Below are 25410 nucleotides of genomic sequence, written 5' to 3'. Positions count from 1 at the left end.
CCATGCAACTCTATCAACTCAACAACAGCTTAACAACTTAGACCATCATGAAACTTCTTGATATGCAAATGCATGTGGTACCAATCAACTACAAAAATGAGCATAATAGGCTCTTCAACGTGTGAGCACAAAGGCTGCCGGGCCTAAAGCCCCCAACTTTAATGAGCACAAAGGCTGCCGGGCCTAAAGCCCCCAACTTTAATGAGCACAAAGGCTGCCGGGCCTAAAACCCCCAACTTTAATGAGTATGCAATGAACTCAAACTTCCAACAACTTAGACAACAACATGAACAACTCATACGACTCATAATCATGGACAACTCCTTAGATCTTTACAACTTAGACCGACTCTTGCAACTTTTATGACATTCAGGTCAGTCAACAGGAAATTGCAACGTAGGCAGCACATAAACAGTTCTAAAATATCACATCAACATTAAAGAGTGGATCGCATCAATATAAACATCATAAATAATCCAAATAGTACATATATAACAATGTCACATTAATATTAATCTCAGTCATCTTAATTAAGCTTCTTGAACAGTTTACAACTTCTTAACAACTTACATTTCCAACTCAAGGGTCATCTCAAGACTTTACGTGCGAAAAATCGCAAGAAACAATTTTGGGCAGAATGGGGTAACTGCTCGCCGTGGCGAGTAGGCTTGCTTGCAGTGGCGAGTTGCCTTGCTCGCGAGGCGAGCTCACTTGCTCGCAACGGCGAGCAAAACATAGCTCCTGGACCTCCTTTTCTCTCTCTGCTCGCGGTGGCGAGTGATTCAGCTCGTGAGGCGAGCGACGGTTCTACAGTAATCGGGCAGATTTTAGAAATTCTCAATTTTTCATCTAATCTCTTGATTCTAACCACTAAACAGCCTCTAATAACCATCTTATGAATCATCTAAGGTCTATACATCATTTCTACATCAATCTAACATCTGTTCATGATTCAATCATCAAAATTAATCTTAAACCTAATTCCCAATTCTCACCAAAACTTAACCTAATCATGCTAAATTCATTCTAAAGAATTATACCCTTAATAATATTGAAAATTAGTCTCACCCTTACCTGGTAATAGCAGAATCGCAGCCCTCCCTTGGTTCTTCTCTCTTTCTGACTTTTCTCCCTTTTTTCTCCAAAAACGTTTCACGCACGTTGTAAACTAATTCTCACAACCTAAACCTTCTATTTATATTACTTGTATTACTCTTCTCACCACTTAACTTACTCACCTCACAACACAACCCCACTTTTAATATTTTTATTTTATTTCTCATATCTTATTTTATTTAATAATAAAATAAGTCACACCAACATAACAACTTCACAACATCATATAATTCACACATCTCAATCACTTAAATCATAAATCATATAAGCATATATTTATAAATATACTCTAAACTTCATCGAATTAATTAAATAATTAAGACGGGCGTTACATTTATAACTCTACATCACTGTTATATTTCATTTGTCAAATATCAAATCTATAGTGCTGCTTGTGTATTCGGCATGACTTAATGTGCAAGATGTGGATATGGTGTGAAACTTGTGTTCTAAAAATTCATCTAGTTTGATTAAGTAGATGCTGTGCCAAAACTTCAGTGGTTGATTCTTTCCCTGCTTTGTTCTTGAGATAAGATTTCCATCATCTTAATTCTATCTGATGGAAATACTGGACTTTTTTTAGTTTTTATGATGTGTAGTAGCAATTTATGAACAAAGGCATTTCTTCAGGTCAAACACTGCCCCCAAAAAGGATGGAAGTCTACAGTTTTATGGTTTTCCTTGATATCATTGTTTGCTAAGAATGATATGGGTGTACCATTGAGATTGAATTATCGACCAGGATCATGTTTTGTTGACATCTCATGTACTAATGATGGAGGATGCGCACTTTGGAGAGTTTGTCCATCTGAGGCTGAAAGTTATGAAGGAGTATCTGACTCGGAGGCTTTCAATCTAACGAGGAAGAGAACTTTCTACCTTGAGAACAAAATGAATAACTCTGCTATTGCTTTCGTTGATGGTGCTCTAGAGTTTGTCAAGAAGTCTGGGAGTCCAATCAAGTTCAAAGTTTTCAATGATCTTTCTGTTACTTCTGATGTTTCCGAGACTGCTAGCTACCCTAGAATGGCTCTGCAAACACCTTTGCCCACTGATGCAGAAAATACATCTTCGCTTGGTGGAAAACTTCCTTGTATTGATATTAAAATTGAGAAAATTTCCTTGAATATTGTTCACGAGCTTTCTGATACCGAAGATCTCTTCCCTCTCATTAGCTTATTCCTCAACGATACACAACTTACTGTACAGAGATTGGCAACAAAATCTAGGGTCATAAGCACTTCAAGTGCATCAATAAATTATTTTGATGCTCAAAGAAACTTATGGTTATTCTACATTCCCATTTAAATTTTACACTTCCTTTTTACCATCCACATTTTCATTTGAACTACATTCATAATATTTAATTTTTTTGAATTTCAGGGAAGAACTTCTCCATCCTGTTGAAATTAGCATTTTTTACCGATCTAATGTTCAGGCCCAGATTTCAGAATATGCATCTCATGCAGTGCCTGTTAATTTCTTCTGCAGAATAACAGAGGTTTTTAGAGTTACATCTGATTTTGTGCTTCTTTTCTTTATTTAAACATAATATTGCTATTTTCTGAAATTTCTGGATCATCTGGGCAGTTGGACATATCACTAAATGAAAATTCATTGGATGTGCTTCTCTTCATGATTGGGGAATTGAAATTATCCGGTCCTTATTCAATACAAAGCTCTGTGATTCTGGCTAATTTCTGCAAGGTTGTTGATCTAGTGCATCTATATTATTCTTACCATTAGAAAAAGACAGGAAGACTTAACTGATGTTCCTTAATTTCCATTTTTGTTAAACCACATTTTTTGTTTGAGCTTCTCTTTGGTCTATAGTTTCTCTGCTTTATGCCTCGAATGCTATATGTTTAAAGACCACTGAATTAATGGTATATTGATGTCAATTGGATCAATTAATTATAATTGCTAGCTGGCAGGTGGAGAATCAGTCAGGGTTGAATCTTCTTTTTCACTTTGATCAGCAACGAGTAACAATTCCCCGGAAACAGTCTGCCTCCATTTTATTAAGGTTCGCAGTTGTTATTCATGCCCATGTATATGATACATAATTCAAACAAATTTATTTTTGGTCCTTATTTGTTAGAATTCAGCCATTGTTAATCAATGGAGAAAGCTTGAAAATGGAGAGAGAATAGAAAGAGAGAAAACTGTAACAGAATTTGTATTTCAGATTATGATTCAATACAATGGGATACAAGTATTTATAGTCTTTAGACTTAGAGGGACAGCTGGCACAGTTAAACTGTCAGCTGTACTTAGCTAGAAATAACTTGCTAAGCAAGTTTAGAATACACTCTTTTAATCAGCTTCGACTACATTCTCTATTATTATTATTATACCAGAGAGTGGAATTTCATGCAAAGAAAAGAACGATTATTCCCACGGTAGTTTAATGTCCATTTTCATGCATCTTGCACGCTCGTTCTGGAATCCTGTTTAATTTTTTTTTTTTTTTAAATAGTGAGTAATATTTCACAATCATTTGGTTCTAAACTTGAGTGTTTGATCCAAGATCTTGATTTTTGCTTCATCTAGGTTGATATTTTATTTTGTAGTAGGTCTTGATAAACTTGTCATATTTGTGTTTGACGATGTTATGAGAACTGAGGTGGTTTTTGAAGGATCTCAAATTCCCTTTATCTTTTGTGCCCTCTCTTCTATTTTGAGCATACAACTCCAGCCCTCTTATTGAGTTATTGCTCATTCATGTTGTTATCAGAGATCAAAATTTTAATGGCTAATGTTGAGTACCTTTTATTTCCTTCTGACTTTTTATTTGTGACTGTTATGTGACAGGAGGCTCTGTGATTTCAAAATTCAAGATTCAGATGCTGCAATATCTGTTTCTATCCAACTTGCTGATGGCGGTTCCTTTGCAACTTCTCCTATCCGTCTCTTACTTCCACGAACCCAGACTCTTGCTTGGAGAACCCAAATTATGCCAAGAGAAGGTCTTAACTATCTCTCCATGTGTTAATGTTTTTTTTTTTTTTTTTTTTTTTTTTTTTCCGTTGGTCTGTGCAACCTGAAATTCCATAAATGCTCTACATTTTATTTTTATGTATTTAAAGATAGTTTTCTTAATATGGCTCCTTGTCAAAGTTAATATTTTTGTTTTCTTTTCCTCCGCCCTAATGTTGTTTCTAGCCTCTAAGGTATATGAATGAATTGCATTTCTCATGTAGTAAAATACCCTGAATGAAATCTTAGTATTGATACTGTATCTTCTTGAACCATGTATGTGACATTCAATAGAAGTATGATTATTTGATCTTGAAGAAGAATGATTGTTAAAAAAGATATTTCATATTCATATATTACTGTGCAGTTTCTTAACCATGGCATGAGAAACTGAGTGGTTAAAGATGTTGGGTGCTCTTTATATTTGTGGTTTATTTTTGGTCTGCATCTTGAGATTATGCAATTGTGAAGGCCGTTCTTATCATATTCATTTAACAGGTTCAAGAACTTTCCCTGGGCCGATACTCGTGGTTAACATTTCTAGGAATTCAGAGGTATCTGCAAATGTCATTGTTCTGCACAAATAATTCCTTTCCGTTTATAGCATATATTTTTGTAAAGCTTTTTGATTATATATTTTGCGAATTTGAAATTGGGTTAATAAAGGATCATACACAATTAAAGAGTTAAATACCGTAAGAAATAAATTATTATGGTAAGCAATTATATATAATGTTATAAATCAAAGTAAAAATAATCATACATGCCTCTGTGTGAGTGTTAATACAATTTAAGTCAGATAGATTGATTGCCTCATCTCCATGTATAAGCCATGTTTTTATCTTTTTGTTTAAATCAGGTTGGTTTGTCATTTGTGGTTTCTCCGTTGATTAGAATACACAATGAAACTGGATTTTCAATGGAACTTCAATTCCAGCGACCTGTTCCATTGGAAGATGAGTTTGCATCTGTCTTGTTAAAACCAGGAGATTCTATAGATGATTCCATGGCTACATTTGATGCAATAAACTTCTCTGGGGGCGTAAAGAGGGCTTTAATGTCTTTAAGTGTTGGTAAACATTTTCATCTGGTTGTCCTTTTATTGATTGCTATTCCTTTTTATTTCACACTGATTTTCTTTATTCTCTACTATTCATGTGCACCCTTGTCACATTTAGAAGTTATACTGTTTCATATCATTGTCGTTTACTTCGTGACAGATGAATGATTTTTGGCCTTATTAATAAAGCTGCAGATTTTCATTTTTGACATTCAAATGACCTTTATACTCTTTTAATGTTATTCCTGGTTTCTATACATGTAGTTTTACTATAATTCATGATTATGTCTAAGATTAAGTTCCATCTAATTATCCAGATATTACAGAAATGATGCAAGGGACATTGTTAGGAACCAGAGAATTGAAATGGAAGAAAGAGAAAAAGAATCAAAAGATTAGGAAGTCTAATTGAAAGCTGAAATGAAAGTGGGGTTTAGAATTCTCCCCAGGGGTTCCTCCTGCATAGGATTTATCCTTTCACAACACTATGTCAATGTACAGAATGACCTTCTACATCCTTCTGTCCCCTATTTTAGGGATGACAATGGGTAGACTCTGGGTAGGATAGTATCTGTCTCCATACCCGTAGTTGAGAAATATATCCGTACTCAGATTTGTATCCGCGTCGGTAACAACTTCAATACCCGTACCAACTTAGGTACCCATTCCCGTACATCTTACCGCACTTTTTGTATAATAAATCAATAATTAACAAAATATTGATAATTGATACTGAATTAGAAAATCTTTAAATCGAACTAAAAAATATGAAAAACTAAATTATTTTACCAACTCAGTATTCAAAACAGCAAACATACATTTATCTTAATATCCCAGACATGCAAGTTCAGATTAGGAAGTATATAAACATGATCAATATATTAAGCAACAAATATGATCAGTATGTTTCTTTTATGATTTTTTTAATGATCAATATAAAGTTATATGTGGAAAATATTTCTTAATGTTATTTCAATTATATTAAATGTACAAGCGCTATTCTCTATTAATAAGATAAATACTAATTGCATGGGCAAGTGACAACTAATACAATCTAGTCCTTACGAATCACAATAATTATTTACAACACTCCCCTTCATGATGGTGAATAAATATCTATCATTCCTAACTTGCAAGTAAGTTGATTAAATCCTTCTATTGCAAGCCTTTTGTAAACACATCAACCAGTTGATGCCTAGAAGAAACGTAAGCTGTTGCTACCAATCCACTATCTAACTTCTCCTTGATGAAATGGTGGTCTATCTCAATGTGTTTTGTCCCGACATGTCGAACCGAATCATGAGCAATACTGGTAGCCGGTTTGTTGTCACACAACAATTAAAGAACTTCATAGGTCCTTCATACTTTATCTTAAAGTCATTTAGCACAATATCCACAATAACTCATATTTGATCAAGCTACCACACTTTGCTTCTTACATCTCCAAACAACAATTTTTTGACACAAGAATGCGCAATAGCCTGAGGTGGATCTTTTACCACTCGCTGAACCTGGATATTTTGCATCAGTATAAGCCTCCATACTCAGACTTCCACTTCTCTTGAACAAGAGCCCTCTCTCCGGAGTGATTTTGAGATATTCCAGCACAGGATCTACAACCCACAAGTGTCTGGCTTTTGGGTCATGTATGGACTGACTGACACTCTAACAACATATGCCAAGTCCGGTCTTGTTTGGGCTATGTAGATCAACTTACCCACTAGTCTCTGATATTGAACTGCGTCAACCTTCACACTTTTGTCTTCTGTGCTCGTTATGATTTTGTTCAATAGGGACACTTGGAGGTTTGCATCCAAGTTCGTCTGTTCCTTGCAAATGATCAAGCAGATATTTCCTCCGAGAGATAAACATGTCTTGTTTTGAGTATCTTCTTTGGTACACCAATGTTGGCTCACTAGCATTTGTCCTCGCTACTTCTGATACATGTGCTGAAAATACTGAATTCTGCAAAATAGAGGCCAATGGAGGAACATGAACAGTCATAGGAGACTTAGAGGGTAAAGGGGGAACATGAGCAGGAACAAGTGACTCAGATCTGGAAACAACAGGTAACTCTGGAGTCTGGAACAGGAGGAACGAGAGCAACAGCAAATGACTCTGGAAGACAAGGACCAAGCTGGAGAAACCCACCTCAATCTTCAAACAAAAATCCATCTGAACCCCACAAACCAAAACTCAATTAATCTCAATTTTAAACAATAAAAACCAAACCACAACCCTAATTTTAAACAAATACGCCGCCTATTTTTTTTCTGCATCAATATATTTCATTCTGTTTTGTTTTTCAAAGACTTTGTTGAAACAATTGACCTTTATCCCGAGTTGATTTGTTTAATGGTTAATTTTCAGGTAACTTCTTATTTGCACTTAGACCTAAAATGACCGAGGAATTTAGTAACTCTGAAACTTCTCTTTCACTGGAATGGTCGGATTATATCAAAGGCGGGAAAGCTGTCCGCCTGTCTGGAATATTTGACAAATTGAACTACAGAGTTCGCAAGGCATTATTTGTAAAATCAGTTAAATGTTCCTTTAGCACAGTACATTGCAAACTCATGTCTGAGGGTTTATGTGTTGCCGATATGCATTTTCTCATTCAGACAATTGCTAAAGATGTCCCTGTTGCACAACCCGAAAAGTCTGCTGCTGTGTTAAAAAATGAGAGTTCAAAAGTTTCATTGATAGAGCAGAAAGAAATATATCTTCTTCCTACCGTACGGATGACAAACTTATTACATTCTGAGATAGACGTCCTTTTAAGTGAAACAGGTAAAGAAATGCATGTTTTTGGCAAACATATTTATTCTTTGATAGCGCACAGACTAAAGAGAAGGGCAAACCCGTCATTTGGAGGGTTTATCAAAGGAGAAACAAAAATTAAATAAATAAGTAAAATATAATATTAGTGTGTTAGTTTGAATTTCAAATAGTTAGTTATTGGCTGTGGTTGTGGATTGTATTTAAGTTTGCTGTTTGTTGTTTTATTTTTTATGTTGGAAGTTATTAGGAAGTTACTTGGCCAGAAGAAGTTATCTTCTGAGAGAGCAAACTGCTCTAATACATTTGCAGACTGTATTTCCTTTTGTAAATCAATGAAAATCTGCAAACTTAAATACAATCCACAACCACAGCCAATAACTAACTATTTGACATTCAAACTAACACACTAATATTATATTTTACTCATTTATTTAATTTTTGTTTCTCCTTTGATAAACCCTCCAAATGACGGGTTTACCCTTCTCTTTAGTCTGTGCGCTATCATTCTTACACTACATTAACTTTTAATTTTGATTTCGGTTAAGATCAGCTGAATCTGGTTGGACATGAGAAAATTGGGAAGCAGGCAACAATATCATGTGGTTCGACAGCTGATTTTTATGCCAATCCAGCGGTTATATACTTCACTGTTACTTTAACTTCTTCTAATTCAAGTTCCAAGCCAGTAAATAGTAGGGATTGCGTGAAAAAGTTACTGAAGCAGAACACTGAAGTCCAACATCTTGATATAAATTTGGACTTTGATGGAGGAAAATTTTCTGCAACCTTGAGATTGTACCGGGGAAACAGGGGCATGCTGGAGGTTATTATTTCCGCCTTTGTTTTGATTGAGTAGAGCTGAGATATAGTTGTGAAGTTCTATATCATGCTTTTGTTTAGTTACTCTAATATCATATGAATCTGTGGAACTGCTTGCAGGTTGTTGTTTTTACATCCTATTCCGTGAAGAATGAGACAGACCTTCCAGTTTACGTTCTTGCAACTAAAAGATGGCCTCTATCCAGGTGATTCCTACATTTCTAGTCATTTAGTGGGCACATTAATGTTGCTTTTGCCCATTTTTGACATTGGTTGGCTCTCCATATGCAGGATTGAATTAGAAAATTTAAAGTCGAACATTCCTTCAGAGCTAGGATTATGTTTGCTTCCAAAGTCAACCAGATCATGGTTCTTGAAGTAAGATTAGTTATTGTCCATAACTTATTTGTTTAATGTGTCAAATTTGTGGTTTCTTGTAATGCTACCTAAATTTACTTTAGTCATCATGTTATGCATTATTCTACAGTTTCTTATCTTCCATGTTTCCAGATCTGAAAGAGTGCAACTGAGATTACTGGAGGACCATACATCTGAGGCACCGCTAGACTTGGGTTCGTTATCAGGCCTTATAGAAATAAGCTTTAAAAAAGAAGAAGGATCTGGGATTAAATCTGTAACGAAGCTTGGAGTGTCTATTGGTCCTTCTTTAGGAGAGATTGTTGTGCCATCACAGATGGTGACTTTGGTTCCACGATATGTTATTTGTAATAAATCAGAACAAAGTATTACTGTTCGCCAATACTATTTTCAGGTATGCATTAAGTACATAATAGTTTAAGAGAGCGTGTGTGTATTTATTTTTATTTTTTTTGTATCATGTACTTAATTTAGCTGTCTGTGAAGGATGAGGTGGAAGGTGTTATCTCCATTAACAGCAAACAGAGAATGTCACTGCCGCTGAAGGAAGGACTTACCAAGAAAAGAGAGTTCAGTGTATTTGAGCGGTTAATCAGAAAACACAGAATTGACAGTGACAATTCATTGTTATATGTTCAGATTCAAACAAATGAGCCTGGATTGGGATGGTCTGGGCCAGTGTGTCTAGCTTCACTAGGACATTTTTTCCTGAAATTCAGAAAAGAAGGTACAACGTCAGGCAACAAAATGACACAATTTGCAGCTGTTCATGTTGCAGAAGAAGGTTCTACTCTTGTTTTGAGTTTCTACAAGCCACCAAATTCAAGTCTGCCTTATCGAATTCAAAATTGTTTGCACAGCTTATCAATAACTTACTATCAAAAGGTATACAGCAATTCTTTGTTTTGGATTTTTATTCAGTCGTTTTATTTTTCTTCCCTGCCCCTCACATCATTTGTGAAATTTCCAGGGTTCATTAGAGCCAGAGGTTCTTGGACCTGCAGGAAGCGCTGATTATGTCTGGGATGATTTAACTCTTCCTCATAGACTGGTTGTCCGCATCAATGGTGCGCATTTGAATCTTGTCGTAGATTTATTTATTCTGTTTGAAAAAGTTGATTTATGAAATCTTGGTAATTTATTTATATATATTGACCACTTAATTGGTTAAGTCTGCATGAGGTTAAGACATTAATGTTTGAAAATTTGCCTTAATTGAGGCCCACCCTATGGTCTGTTATTGGGCCACTTTGTCTGCCTTCACTGCAATGATCTAACATATTTAGCATGCTGGATTGAGGGTGTGGGTTTAGGGAGAGAAGGTTTATGTAGTGCTTATATGGCTTGGGCCATCCTAACGAGTTAGGTCCTAAGCCCAAATTTTAAGAATTGAGCACTGTACAAACATTATTAACCACTTTAGAATGTGTAGTTGCCAGGGATAGGAGTGGCGTAGACTTCGAATCCGCCATTTCAGCCCTCTGGAGTAAGTCTTTTACGTATCGTGAAAACAACAATGATCCTCTAGATAGGTGTTTAATCTGGATGCCCAAGAAGTAATCCAGAGCCTGATAATGATATCAGTAACATAAATTAACAAAGAGAACTCAGAGCCCGGAGGCTGAGTCATAGCCACCATTGCTTGATAATCATTTAGAAAGGCATTGTTTTCATCAATTTGATGGAAAGCCTCTCCTCGCCCTGAATTTGTATAGGATTAGCCTTGACAAATATTCAAAAATCACGTTCTTCTCAACAAACATAGCTAGGGTGGAAGTGTGCTTGTTGCATTCCACCCTGAAGTTAAGGTATGGGTCCAACTTAGTCCAAAGGTTGTTATTTATCCCATAATACTCTTGACACATACCAGTTGCCTTGTTTCGAGCTGAAGATTTTTATTTTCAACTCATAGGTAGTCTTAAATTTGAGTTGGACCTAACTCAACCTTACAAAACCAGCTTGAATGGTGAGGGCTGCCCAAGCTTTATAAACACTACGCATGCCATATCTCTAGGCAATGTGGGACTAAACCTACCCCTTCACAGCCAACAGACTGAACGTGTTGGAGGCTGCAATGAAGGCAACCCAGATACTGCAGTTAGGCGGCCAGGGGCGCAATGAAGGTGGAATTTCCAACAGATAGCATCATCCTATTTGATAGATGAAATCTGCCAAAGGTTATCTCAAATTTCTCAAAGAAGGAACATACAGTTTTTTTTTTTTCTCACTTCACAAGTCAGTGAGTTCCGAAGCTAGGTCATAAAAAGTGAGTCTTGGTCATCCTAACTTACAAATTTGTCGGTTGGTCTTCTCCAGAGCATTTCCTTTCAATATGATCAAATTTTATACTCCCCTTGAGAGTTTTACAAATATACCAAGCCCACCACAATTAATTTTTTACATTATGGTGAGAAAAATCTATATATAGGCTTACTAAGGGACATGAAAGAAAAACAAGAGATTGGGACCAAGCGTATCAAGGATGAGGAAGGTGAAGTTTCGTTTAGAAAAAAGATATTAAAGATAGATGGAAGAATTATCTCCACAAATATTAAATGAAGGATATGAGATCCTACCGCATTCTAATAGGCTAGACACTAGAGAGAAAGACCAAAATTATACCTTCTCTCGTAGGATTCAAGAACGTGAGGTAAAAGAAACGCAAAAAAAAGATGGATAACGTTAAGGCAGTTGAGTCAGACAACATACCTATTGAGGTATGGAGAAGTTTTGGAGATAGAGGCATTGGTTGGCTCACATCTTTTTAACAAGATTATGAGGTCAAAGAAAATGTTGAGTGAGAGGAGAAGAATCACTTTAATTATGATTTATAAGAATAAGGGAGATATACAAGATTTCGCAAATTATAGGGGATTAAACTTGTAAGTCATACCCTGAAGTTGTGAAAAAGAGTGATTGAGCGGAGATTAAGAAAAGAAATGAGTTTCACGTTGTTTAAATATCTCGGGTCCATAGTATAAAACGACGGAGAAATAGAAGGAGATGTAAATCATTGAATTCATGGTGGGTGGTTGAAGAGAAAAATTTATCTTACAAACTGTAAGACCGTTGATGTTGTATGTCAGTGTTGCGGGGTAAAAAACCAACATGAGAGTAAAATAAGTGCAGCAGAGATGAGAATGTTGTATTGGATGTGTGGGTATGGCTAGATGAGATAGGATTAAGAATGACATAAGAGAGAGAGAGTTGGGGTAGCACCTATCGTAGAAAAGATGGTAGAAACTCTACTTAAATGGTTTGGGCAGAGATATGAGTTGGATAGAGATATGATATATGACAAACTATTAAGAAAGACCTAGAGATTAATGAGTTTGATAGAGATATTACAAAATATTATGGCTTCGTTTCATTCATGTAGTCGACCCTACTTAGTGGGATAAGACTTGGTTGTTGTTGGTGAGAAATAGAAAGGTCGTATAGGAAGATGAAAATAGAGGCAGGGAAGGTTGGTGGGCACAACAGTGCAAGTGGTGGAGTGTCTAACTCTGGGATGCCAACGCGTGAACATGAACTGAACATGCAGGAAAAGGGTAAAATACGATGGGTGCTTGCAGGTGTTTGAGAAGGCTGATGGCCATGAAACTTCGGTGGTTGGCTGATCTTTAGGTGGCATCTAGGTATGGTTAGCTGTCAATAATAAGGCAAAAAAAAAATGTCTGTTGGAGGCGTTGAGCTACAACACAGCAGTGAGATAGAGGCACCAAGAAGGTGCTTGAGGCTATAATTAAAGCAGTCGAAGGTGACGTCAATGAGGCTTGATAGGGTTTTGATGCAAACGCATAGCCTCTCAGATTGGGAGATCTGATACCAAGTTGTAAGAGAATAATATTAAAAAAAAAAATTGAATATTTTTTGATAATATGAATGTACGAACCCCAAAAATTATTATTAAGCAATCGTCATAAGTGATGATAATCAAGAAAAATGGAAATAAAATATTGGGCTGTTAATTACATGCTATCATGGTTGTATGTACAGAAGAAAAAAAAAAGGAAAGAAATGAAAGAATAAATTGTTCTATTGTAGCTATAAATTTGGGTTGGGCCTCACTCAACCCTAATAAATGTAGTTATGTTGGTTATGATTCAGTTATCTTGAGCTTCTTAAGGCAATCTATATATAAAAACAAAGACTCTTTTAAGTTATATTTCTCTCTCTGGTTTGTCATTTTCTTACGCTATCAATCTAGTAGAGTTTTATTATTTGGAAAAATAATAATCTCATCATATCAGAAGAAAGTTAAGAATAAAACTAATAGCGCTGTTGATTTCTGTTGTAGATAGTCTTCAATTACGAGAGATTAAGTTGGATAAGGTGAGAGCATGGACACCTTTTTATAAACTTGGGCAACAACGAGTTTTGGCCACGCGTTTGCTTTCAGACAAAAGAACAAGAGATCAGAATGCGAGTTTCAGTGAGCGTGATGGCCTTGAGATGACAAAAGTGGGATATGAAATATATGCAGAGGGACCAACCCGAGTTTTGCGAATTTGTGAGATCTCTGATAGTTTCAAGAGAGATACAGTTATTGATTTGTGTGCAAAATTTCAACTGAGAGTTTCTCAGCTTGCAGTTCACATACTTGAACATGTAACACAGGTATTCTAGCTTTTGTTAAGTGCTTGATCACCAAAGTCTAGTATCTGTTTATTTTTCTTGAAGTTGGACTTTCCATGTTTATAATTTACGCTGGCTAATGTGTGTACTGTGTACATAAATAAAACTAATTTTGGAACAAAAGACGTTCCCTGCTTCATCAGATCTTATCGGGCATTTCTCAGTTTTCAGTAATAAAAACTAATTGGTGAATTTCACATATATCTGTAATCAAATATGATATTGTACCAGTGGCTCAATTTCAAACACTTTCAGAAGTGGATAGATTTTCAACTTTGAAGTTATAGGGTCATAAAATGTGTTGCTCTGGGAAAATGGGAATGACTTTTCCTGGTCTACATGATATTTTACCGTGTTCATTTCTTAATGAAGCATTGAAGGTATGATAAATTATGTTCTCCAATTTTTAAGCTCCAGTTTTTGTGTTCTATTTGAAGCAGGAAGATGAAAATGAGCGCAAAGATTTTACACCAATCGTAGCCGTGAAGTTGGGGAATCTTCACATGATTACTGTTTCTAATAATCATCAGAAATATAACCAGTTCATTATACAGGTAACATGTTTAATTTAACTGCATGACTGGCTAATACTATTTATTTCACCTTTTTTTTTATACCAAGTCTGAGGGAAATAATCCATTTAAGGACTTTATTGATCATATCCTATTTGTTATTGATCTAGCACATGAACTTGGAGCTTAAGTGGAATGGAGCTCCTTTTGCATCAATGCTTCGCAGACATCAATTGGATTTCAGTGACCCAAATGATTGTGTACTGAAGGTTGTTTTTGTTATACTCACGTCCAGTTCAAATGTGAAGCAATTTAGACACTCATCAATTTTTCTTCAGGTAAAGTTGGACATTGGCTTTTTCTAAAATTATTATTTTAAGGAATGGATTTAACAGCTCCTATATGAATTGGTTGTACTTTTATATGATCTGACATTTTGTTTTGTGTAGCCAATTGATTTGAACCTTGATGAGGAAACATTGATGAAACTTGCTTCATTTTGGAGAACATCTCTAAGTGACGCAGAGAGTCAGCGGATTTACTTTGATCATTTTGAAATCTATCCAATAAAGGTTTCCTTCATTATTTTTTTTTCCCTCTATTTTGAGTACTTCCTATTAGTTACTAATACTATACTTGAAAATTATAGAGAAATTGTTTGTAGTTTAATTTCTTGAGAGACGACTCTAACCATATGTATATTTATGTACACGAACAAGTACAGTCTTATAGCATAGTACTCTGGTTGTGGAGATTAATATACTAAATTGAATAAAAAGCCAGTCATCTAAATACTGTAGTGTCTAACTTTAAATAAGATAATGATATCTCTTACGATTTGGGTTGGGTTTAACTTATCCCTTAAGACTAGCTTGTAAAGTCAGGGATGTCTCCCATTATAAGCACTTCTTTACATATCACATGCAATGCGGGTATCTCAAAACACCCCTCTTCACACCCAAGACCGGACATCTAGAGTGTGACCAGGGTGGTTTGATAACGGGTGACACATTTTCAAGCCATACCTCATCAAATGTGGGGCTCTCAACAAGTAACATTTGGAAGCTAATGATATTTGTTGGAAAGTCTGCCTTAATTGAATCCACTCTGCAGTCTGTTATTAGGCCACTTTGGCTGCCTTCATTATAGTGGTACAGCAACTTTGTAGTATCAATAATGTTTGTACAGTTCTCACCTTACAAAGTCGGTTTTGTGGAGTTAAGTGAGAATCTGCGTTCAAATTCTAAAATGGTATTAAAGCTCTGCGTTCAAATTCTGAAATGGTATTGGAGCTTATCCTAAATCTGTTGTTAGACAATTTGTATTGTCCACACTCTAGGCACATCAGGCTTGTGTATGAGAGGATTGTAAAATCTGCCTTAATTGAGGCCACACCCACGGTCTGTTATTGGACCATTTTATCTTCCTTCGTTGCAGTGGCACTACACTTTTATGGTGCTGGGTTGAGTGGGTGGGTTTAGTTCAACATCACCTAGAGAGATATGACCTTTGTTATGCTTATAAGGCTTGGACAGTTCTCACCTTACAGGCTGGTATTGTGGAGTGGAGTTAGATCCTAAGTCTAAATTCTAAGAAATTCAATAATATCCGATAACTAATTCATAATTTATCCTGAATTTTGTAGATCATTGCTAATTTTATTCCTGGGGAATCACAATCAACTTATAGCTCAACGCAGGAGGCTCTAAGATCCTTAATTCATAGTGTGGTTAAGGTTTGTTTTGCGTACCGCATTGACTCTTTTCCTCATAACCATGCGTGTACATGTGTACTTATTTATTTCTTCATGTTAAATTCCCATCTTTCTCTTTGCAGGTGCCTTCCATAAAAAATATGGTTGTAGAACTGAATGGGGTTCTGATAACCCATGCTCTGATTACAATGCGTGAATTATTTATTAAATGTGCACAGCACTATTCATGGTAAGCCTACAATATATTTTCTTTTGAATTTTGTATCAGAGTTATGGCTGAATTTGAAGTGCTTGTCCAGGTATGCTATGAGAGCCATATATATTGCTAAAGGAAGTCCCTTACTTCCGCCGGATTTTGTTTCTATTTTTGATGACCTGGCTTCATCATCTCTTGATGTCTTCTTTGATCCGTCACATGGGTTGGCAAATCTTCCAGGATTAACTTTAGGTATATGATGTGCTTTGTTAGTTTCCTGTTTGCGTCCACTTTTATTTTCTAATACACCTTGGGTTGGGAACCCAGAAATGGATTCATAATTTTGGGGAGAGATAACTAAAACAGAGAAGGAAATAAAAAAAAAAACTTTGTAATGTTTTTGTTGAATGAGTAAAATTTTAGGCTAAAATTGTGAAACCTTGTCAACTATGATGCAAGGAATTTGGAGCTATGACGCAAGGAATTTGTGAGCTACCTTTGTAATGTTTTTGTTGAATGAGTAAAAATTTAGGCTAAAATTGTGAAACCTTGTCAACTATGACGCAAGGAATTTGTGAGCTACTGTAGATGAAGATTGTACTGAATACTCTGACTGAGCATCAACTAACTGATGTTTAACAAAGGGGTTTCTAACAGAACGATTCAGTTGACATACTTGCAAGCTTGGAATGATATATATTCATTCACCAGTTTGCGAAGGAATGTTGTAAATAGCGTATATTCTGTAATTATGTCTATTTAAGCATATAAGTATCTGTACTCTATTCACTTTTGAAACAAAATTCTATTTTTTTCTCTCAATTCTTCATTTTCTTTGTAATGATATTTCCTTGAACAGGGTGTCTGTAGACTGGACTGAATAGATAGATGACTAGGATGGATATTCACTTATTTCTCGATTAATTTCTGTCTATTATATGCAGCAGACAGATAGTTACTACTTTGACTGTTTAGGATACAATGTTAGGAAATAATTCATAATTTTTTTGTTCTAATTTTATGCATTATTTTTGTCTATTTTGTTGTTGGTTAGGTACTTTCAAATTGATAAGTAAATGTATCAAAGGGGAAGGTTTCTCAGGGACAAAACGCTACTTTGGTGATTTAGGGAAAACTGTAGGTTCTTCGTTCTTTGTTGTCTATAACTTTCCTTTGAATTAAATATTTCATTATGGAGCATCAGGATATTAATCAATTTGTGATGGCTTCCCAGTTGAAATCAGCAGGTTCCAATATAGCTTTTGCAGCTGTAGCAGAGATATCAGACTCTATTCTGAGAGGGGCAGAAGCAAATGGTTTTGACGGATTGGTACAGAATCAGCACTTTTTGTTTTGATTTTATAAATTTGGTTACGTTCACTTAAGCCGGGACTTATTCTCTGTTGCATTGGTTGTTATGTGTCTGATGTTTGCATTTTGACAAATTTGACTTTCAAGATGAGTGGATTTCACCAAGGCATTCTAAAATTGGCTATGGAGCCATCAGTTCTGGGAACTGCTTTGATGGAAGGTGGTCCTGATAGAAAGATATTGCTTGATCGAAGTCCAGGGGTTGATGAGGTATTGAATAGTATTGTTGCATCTACTGTATTTAAGATTGAAATAAATTATGTTGAAAATCTCTAATTTTCCATTGGTGTTTTTACTGAAGAGTATCTCTTGATCGTTTTTTTTTTTTTCAAAAAAAATATTCCAGACTTGTTTTCAGGATGTAAGGAGTGTATGCTTGTATTAGACAATACAAATAGAGCAAAAGATGAGGAAATTAGAAAGTTTTGTTCACTTGCAACATATAATTAACCTTTATAAAATTTGGATATTAATTAAAAATCTATTTGAAGAAGGGGTGTAGTTAGAAGTCACACTGCGGTTCCAGAGGGGTCAGCACTAGAGCTGGCAGAAGCAGCGACAGAGCTTGGGTATGTCATGTTTACTGCACAGATAGATCTACATAGAATAAAATGAGGCAGAGAGATTGAGATTCGAGAGTAAGGAGGAAGAGTACTCTCGGAGGAGCGCAATGGCCGTAGACCTCTGCTGATGGCGGAGCATGGCTGTGGGACTTTCGGTCTCTTTGCGGAGGAGAACTGCAGTGGATGGCAGCAGAGTGTAGGTCGCTGCTGTTGCTGTTTTGTGGTTGCAAGACGGAAAGAGGCAAAGTGGTTTGGTTGCAGGCGGGAAAGGCTCAAAGTCAAAGGAAATGGAATTAGAAAATAGATTAGAGACAAGGGCTCTCGATTTCAACTCAAAATAGGGCCCTCTGATATAAATACAATACCACATGCGTATGCAATAAATGCAAATATCCTAATATATTTTTCAACAAACTTTTGTAATTAGCTTCTGTTAATCAGTGTAATCAGTCTACTCTGGTGGTTTCTGTTGTAATTTTGTTGATGATTTACTCGTATCCTAGAATATTCAACTATTAGCAACTGCTAATAAGTATTTTTTTTTTTAACAACTGCTAGTAAGTTGTAAGGCACATTCTAGAATATCCTTTCAATGTTAACTAAGTTAATGACTTCAGTAGCAGCACACATTTGTATTTTATACATATATATGTATAACAAAAGAAATCTGTTAAGTTTTTTCGTATGATTTTTTAAATTCTTGATGAGGACCACAATAACTAATTAGATGTTTGGCCTGCTGCAGCTATACATTGAAGGATATATCCAAGCCATGCTGGATACAGTTTATAGACAAGAATATCTTAGAGTCAGAGTTATTGACAATCAGGTAAGAGCTGAGCTATGGGTACACATAGATGGTGAAGTATGCATAGGAGATTTTTTAAGCTTGACATTTATGTGGAAAAATTGCGTTTTCATGCCTTGGGAGAACACTAGCACATTATTTGGAATGAAAGTTGAAGCACAAAACTTTGTTTTGAGAATGATGTTCGTATACATGTGCATGATATAATTATTTGATTTTAACATGGGAAAGCATAGAAATTGGAAAATCATTGAACAATATATATTAAATTATGGATGAAGGATGCTAGGCACTAGTCTGTTGGGGGGAAGGGAAAAGGCTAACGATCTGTCTGATTTGTTTTTATTACTATTATTATTATTATTATTATTATTTTCAATTTTAATTACAAAAATATATTGTTTCCACTTTATTATCTGCTTTCAATATTTTGAACAGAAAATAGTTTGATATATTTTGGACACAAGTGAAAACAGTGGTATTTTTGTAATTAAAAAAGTGAAAACAGTAAAAAAGGGCAACCCGGTGCACTTAAAGCTCCCGCATACGCAGGGTCCGGGAAGGGGTCCCACCATTTGGTGTATTGTACGCAGCCTTACCCTGTTTTTACACAGGAGACTGTTTCCAGGACTTGAACCTGTGACCTTTCAGTCACATGACAACAACTTTACCAGTTGCGCCAAGGTTACCCCTCTAAAAGTGAAAACAGTAAATGAAAATAAATGTTTTTTGAAACCAAATAGACTCTCAACGGTTGGCTCATGGGCCTTTGGTTTGAAAGAGGTACCCCACAAAATCTAAAAAGCTAGGTTAGCAAGAGCGAGATACTGAGGTAGGGAATGTGGGGAGGTGAGACCATGTAACTGGAGGAATTTTGTACGGGGTAGTGAGGATAGAGAAGGTAGTTTTGATTACTTTTTTCTGTGTTTTGGGGCTTATAAGCAGCGCAAGAATTTTGCCTAAGGGGAGCATCACTCTCATTATATGTTTCTTCTACTCTGAATCTTTAACGAAGAACATATTATTAAGGGGGGGTGCTGTTTCTGATCTGCATTGAGACTGGGATGCCTGTTTTGCATTGTTATTCTTGAGTTTTGGTGCAGATTCTTTGTAGTTTTTTCTTTTATTTGTTTCTCGTAGAGGACACATCCTTTTTCTTTGGTAATTTTCTGCGTTCTTAATGGATTTCTTTTCCTATTTAAGAAAGAAAAAAAAAAAAAAAGTAATCCAAATACTGTATGGTTGTGATGGAGTTTTGCGATGTTTAGGTTATCCTGAAGAACCTACCACCAAATCATTCTCTTATCAATGACATCATGGATCGTGTTAAGGAGTTCCTTGTCAGTAAGGCATTACTAAAAGGAGATCCCTCAACTATTTCGAACCCTTTACGCCGTCTTCGTGGAGAAACTGTAAGTTCTGTTCTGTTGAGCATGGTTCTGTTATAACTCTATTCTATATTTTTCTTCTCTTTTTAGTATCTATGTTTTCCTACTTATCATCTTTAATCACTTTTCTGACATTTCATGATTATGGATGATGATGGGTGACCTGTGTTCTCTATTTCCAATTTAAAGCATCGAGTTCTCATTTTACTTTTTTATATATTTAAGATATCATGCTAGAACTTCCCAAACTAATACTTTGCATTCTTGGAATGCATTAATCTAGTTTAGAGATGCTTCAAAATGTTACACGTGATTTTACGGTTAATGTTGTTTAATCCAAATTGTATTTGATTTGTTTCTGAAAAGGGTAATTTGTATGCTTCTTGCTGTATGCAATCAGCAATGGCATTATCCTTAAGTAATCTTCCCAGTCATGTACGAAGACATTGATTCAGGAACTCTTTGTTGCAGGAATGGAGAATAGGACCAACTTTATTGACATTGTGCGAGCATCTTTTTGTTAGCTTTGCAATACGCATACTGCGAAGGCAGGCTAACAAGTTTGTTTCGAGCATTAAACTGGAAAAGAAGTCATCAGAGGGTGGTGATCATGCAGATGAGCCTGCAAACTCTATTATTCAAAAAGTGCAGAAAGTGAACATCATTCAGAAATGGGGCATCGCCAGATTTGTCATGTCTGGTTTGTTGGCATATATTGATGGCCGTTTATGCCGTAGTATTCCCAATCCTGTAGTGCGGAGAGTGGTTAGTGGTTTTATGTTAAGTTATATTGACCAACATGATGGAAAATAAATCCTACAGTTGTAGCTGTTCAAGCTATGTTTGCAAAAAGCAGTAAAATATGATGGATGGAGTCCCCGTTTGTGCTTTGACATGCTGAAACAAGCTGAGAATATCAATGATTTACTTGCAGTGTTACGCTCAATTTTTATTTTATTTTTTGCTAACATTTTGTAAAGTTCAAATGAAGTAGCCTATTTGTCTGTTGTATATATCAGTGAGATCTTGCTAGTTGCTGGTAGGGTAATACATTTTAACCCTTCCCTTATTTTGGATTATCTTGTACTTGTGTTCAAGCTGTTGCATTGGTAAATATATCACTTGATCTTAAACTGTAGGCCATCGACACTGTTCCCAAATTTGCGGTTCCTATTTGTAGTAATTTATTCAGTACACCTCTGAGTAAATTCTTCTCGTTTTCTTCTTTAAATACCTCTATTTGAAATTTAACTTTTGGAAGATGCAATTTCTGATGTCATGTTATCTTACGAAATTTAACTTTGTATTGTTTATATCTACGTAAATTTGTCTTCTAGGTTATTTATGCCTTTCGAGATGTGAATGTGTTCTGAATGTTTGCTTTCGAAGGTAATATGACGATGTTTAATGTAATTTAGAAGTTAATAAACTTAAATGGAGGTAAGCTGGACTCGATGTATAAATGGTCTAAATGTTAACTTTTGAAGTGCAAAACTGAGAGTTTTGGAATCTGGAAGTTAATGTCACTTATGAAACGTAAAGTAAATCTCAGTTCCTGCTAATTATAACGACAAAACTTTATGAGATTGGTTAATATGCATGATAATGAAAAAAGTTTGACATGTCGATAAATTATACTTTATCAGTTTACTTCATTGTTTCAAAAAAATGTTACCAAAAGATATAATTTAAAGACACATCTGCAAACAAAAAACTTCCGTGGGAAACTCTAATCAAAACTCAAAAGCATGGGTGCATAGCAAATGAAATAAGATTCTGCATTGTTAACATGCCACGTAGAAAAAAGTGAAATGTGGCTTCGTGCAAGTTTGACACCACACATCTTAGCAGATCCCATAGAATCCATTTCTGTTGGCTTCATGGTCTCATCATTTGCCACGTGTGTTTTTTTCCCTTCCCATATATGTGTTTGTCTTAGCAGTACACATACAATAAAAAATGTTTATTCATGCATGGCACCGTCTCTGTGTCACCATATAACATGATGAGTGATCCTCCTTTTCATGTTTGTCCTAGCTCTAGCACCTATAATATACGCTACTATAGTCTATAACAATAACAACAAATTCTTAGTATCAACAAGTGAAATGGCTTTTACAATTTCTAGATCTGAATCATCTTTGACTTCAGAGAGGGATCAGAAGGAGAGTATTGATCAACAACACATAGATATAAAGGACAACATTAAGGACTCTACAACAGTTGGTGGTGGCATCTCAAGCGAGCTCCACTTGAAATCCCCTTCTCAAACATTGGATAAACATGTTGTTCTTCGACGTATCAAGCAACGCAAGTCCTATAACAAAGCCAAAAACGCTTTTGAAGCTCTTCTAGGAGCATTGAAAAACAACCCAAACACTGCACAAGAACAGAAGTGGCTCCAACATGATGACACTTTCTCTTCTCCTTAATTCGATATCATGCTCATGCACGCATAATGCATTATGATATGAGTATGACCTACCATGATTTGATGTATGGCTCCTTAAATACTTGTTTTTGTTATGAGTAATGATATTTGTACGATCATTTTATGACATCTTTTGAGACAATCTTCTTTTTCTATTTTCTTATTGGTCAAAAACATTAAAGAGAAAAAGTAAGTGAGAGAATAAAAACACAATGTAAATATGAGAAAGAAGATTGTTCAAAAGTTGTCATAAAATGAATGTACAAATATCATTTCTCTTTTGTTTTTATGCAAACTGTGAATAGTGTTTAATTATGTATGGTCCTTGACTTGAATACAACGTGCTTCAATTTGATCAAGTTTTTAATTTGTTCTCTCCCACGAAAAATTTATACTCAAACTAGAGTTAAATCTTAAAAAAATGATAATATGGAAATATTTATATTAAGAAATCAAATATAGTAAAATTATCTTAATTTTTTAAAAGAAAAATTATCTTAAATTTTGCGTAGTCAATCTTTTTTTGATCTGAATCTAAAAAATATAATTTATATTAGAATAAAAATCAAGAAAAAAGTCCATTATTTGAGTTTTTTTGAAGGAAAAAAAAAACTCAAATAATGGGCTTTTTAAATAGGCTTTGAGGCCTTATAGTGAAATAGGCTTTTAAAGCCTTATAGCAATAGATAGGTCTTACGGTGAAATAGGCTTTAAGGCCAGTTTGACCTATTTAGAAGTAGACAAAATTGAATATGTAATGACTTTAATATGAAGTATGCCTGTAAATAGGCTTCCAGGCCAAACCAGACTTTTAAATAGGTCAGACCAGATCTAAAAAATAGGCCTATGAAAGGTCATAGGTCAAGCTTGCAAAAAAAATCGTAGGCCAGACTCAGGCCTATCAAAGCCTGGCTTGGTCTGGCCTATTTCCATCCCTAGATGCAACAGCTTCAACGTATGCAACATCTGTATGCATCACATCGCAACTTATTTTTCTATCTTTTTTGTCTTTTTATTATATATTTTATGACTATTTTAAAGAATAAAGATATTTCAAAGTAAGGTTAATAATGAGATATATATATATATATAGAAGATTTTAGAGAGAAAAAAAGAGATATACGTGACTAATAAAATAAGTAATACAAGTATTTGTTTTCTCTATAAGGAAGAATAAGACAAGTGATAAGTTGTAATATGTAATCCTAATAAAAAATAAATGTATGCATAGCAAGGTTGCAACAACTATGATTGCATATGTGACAGCAACCGCCGTTAAATATCATGGTTTTGATTTCTTTTTGCGAAGAAAACTACAAATAAACATTTTTGTCCGTCATACTTTAGGTTGGGTTGGATTGGACTGTATAATTACCGAACTAAAGGAGGGAACTTAAAGGATAAGAGTTTAGGGTTTTTGGGTGAGATTTTAAGTATCCAAATGTAAATTTTGGAGAACAAAAAGAAGGGATTCTTGAGAAAGGGTTTGTGTCTTTTGAGGAAAGGTTCATGGGGTTGGGAAACACATCAAATGAGGGTCTTTGTGAGCAACGTATGTGAGTCTTTGAAGACCAAAAGAGAAGATCCTTGAAAAATCAAAGGTTAAGAGTTGGTTCTCAGGGGTTGAGTTGGGAAGCAATTTGGAAACATCTTGGATGAGTTCTCAGGGGTTGAGTTGGGAAGCAATTTGGAAACGTCTTGGATGAATGAAATCATTGAGTGTAATTTTGTTTATGGGAAGAAATTGAGAAATATGTAGAAATCAGGTTTGTTCTTTAAGAGTTTGTTGAAAGCTAATTTATTGCAACTCTTTTGAATCTCTCTGTAAAAAACTCATTGATAGTGAAGCGGAGAAATCTCTCTCCCGTAAAGTCAGTCATTGTTGGACAGAAATGGATAAACAACTATTTGGTGTTTTCTTTTTCCTCAACTCTCTTTATCATGTTTATTTTTTGGTTCGATTGTGGTTTTATTTTACACTTGGTTGCAATCATATCTAAATTTGTTGTTGTTACTTGTGGTTATTTTGGTTATTGATTGTCGTTGATATTTGTCCCATGCATCTAAATTTTATTGATGTGAGATTTGAAGTTACCGAATTTACATCAGTCACAGTCCTAAATAAAAATTATTTGGACATTTATGCACAAAAAATATACATCATTTAATTATTTTAAAAATCCACATCATTTATTCTTTTTTATTTTACCTTTTTTCTTTTTGTGTGTATATAGTATGTCTAAATTTTGTGACCACATAAGACTTTCTCCGTTCTTGTACTTATTCGACCTGCCCTCTTCGTAATCGGCTCACTTACTTACTTGGTACTTCATAAGTTCATAGGGAACAACCTTACATAAACTCATGATCTTAAATTTTTACTTCTCCACACTCGAACTTAATCACAACACACTGTTGACGAGGTCTCTGATGTTTGAACAGTATATATAGAAACTATGTCAATGCAATGATAATATAGAGATTAAGTGGATAAGATAGATACTACAATTCCACGTAAACATTATTTGTGTGGATGTTTGGATGTATGGCAGAAGACTGAGTAAACGATTTAATGTGTGGACAAATAAAACAAGAAAATGACATGAAAATTGGGGTGGCATTTAGCATGTGCCTATGAATAAACTGCTCCACCATA

The 25410-nt window shown here is 35.2% G+C and overlaps 1 protein-coding gene across 2 annotated transcripts in view; it reads left to right on the top strand.

Annotated features, from left to right (window-relative positions):
* The window catches only part of LOC146900927 (vacuolar protein sorting-associated protein, putative (DUF1162)), a 31588-nt gene extending 10132 nt beyond the window's left edge, over window positions 1-21456 (top strand). Inside the window, exons 10-36 of one of the 2 annotated variants that reach the window (XM_085732088.1) lie at window positions 1747-2402; window positions 2500-2617; window positions 2707-2823; window positions 3051-3142; window positions 3931-4085; window positions 4594-4649; window positions 4955-5168; window positions 7526-7945; window positions 8482-8759; window positions 8876-8961; window positions 9047-9133; window positions 9266-9527; window positions 9620-10018; window positions 10104-10200; window positions 13434-13753; window positions 14212-14325; window positions 14454-14621; window positions 14733-14855; window positions 15929-16018; window positions 16120-16226; window positions 16297-16445; window positions 17248-17330; window positions 17428-17523; window positions 17652-17774; window positions 18873-18956; window positions 20204-20347; window positions 20795-21456. In XM_085732088.1, coding sequence (XP_085588214.1) covers window positions 1747-2402; window positions 2500-2617; window positions 2707-2823; window positions 3051-3142; window positions 3931-4085; window positions 4594-4649; window positions 4955-5168; window positions 7526-7945; window positions 8482-8759; window positions 8876-8961; window positions 9047-9133; window positions 9266-9527; window positions 9620-10018; window positions 10104-10200; window positions 13434-13753; window positions 14212-14325; window positions 14454-14621; window positions 14733-14855; window positions 15929-16018; window positions 16120-16226; window positions 16297-16445; window positions 17248-17330; window positions 17428-17523; window positions 17652-17774; window positions 18873-18956; window positions 20204-20347; window positions 20795-21136 — 4980 coding nt within the window. In that variant the 3' untranslated portion in view covers window positions 21137-21456. Of the gene's footprint in view, window positions 1-1746; window positions 2403-2499; window positions 2618-2706; window positions 2824-3050; window positions 3143-3930; window positions 4086-4593; window positions 4650-4954; window positions 5169-7525; window positions 7946-8481; window positions 8760-8875; window positions 8962-9046; window positions 9134-9265; window positions 9528-9619; window positions 10019-10103; window positions 10201-13433; window positions 13754-14208; window positions 14326-14453; window positions 14622-14732; window positions 14856-15928; window positions 16019-16119; window positions 16227-16296; window positions 16446-17247; window positions 17331-17427; window positions 17524-17651; window positions 17775-18872; window positions 18957-20203; window positions 20348-20794 lie in introns of both variants that reach the window. The other variant, XM_085732087.1, reaches the window with a different exon arrangement.
* Window positions 21457-25410: the final 3954 nt, after the last annotated feature.

The sequence above is a fragment of the Medicago sativa genome, chromosome 8 (assembly GCF_051527215.1).
Source record: "Medicago sativa cultivar Bolivia chromosome 8, Bolivia_mono, whole genome shotgun sequence".
Taxonomy (NCBI): domain Eukaryota; kingdom Viridiplantae; phylum Streptophyta; class Magnoliopsida; order Fabales; family Fabaceae; genus Medicago; species Medicago sativa.
The sequence above is the reverse complement of the archived record's forward strand: the minus strand, read 5'-3'. Positions and strand labels throughout refer to the sequence as shown.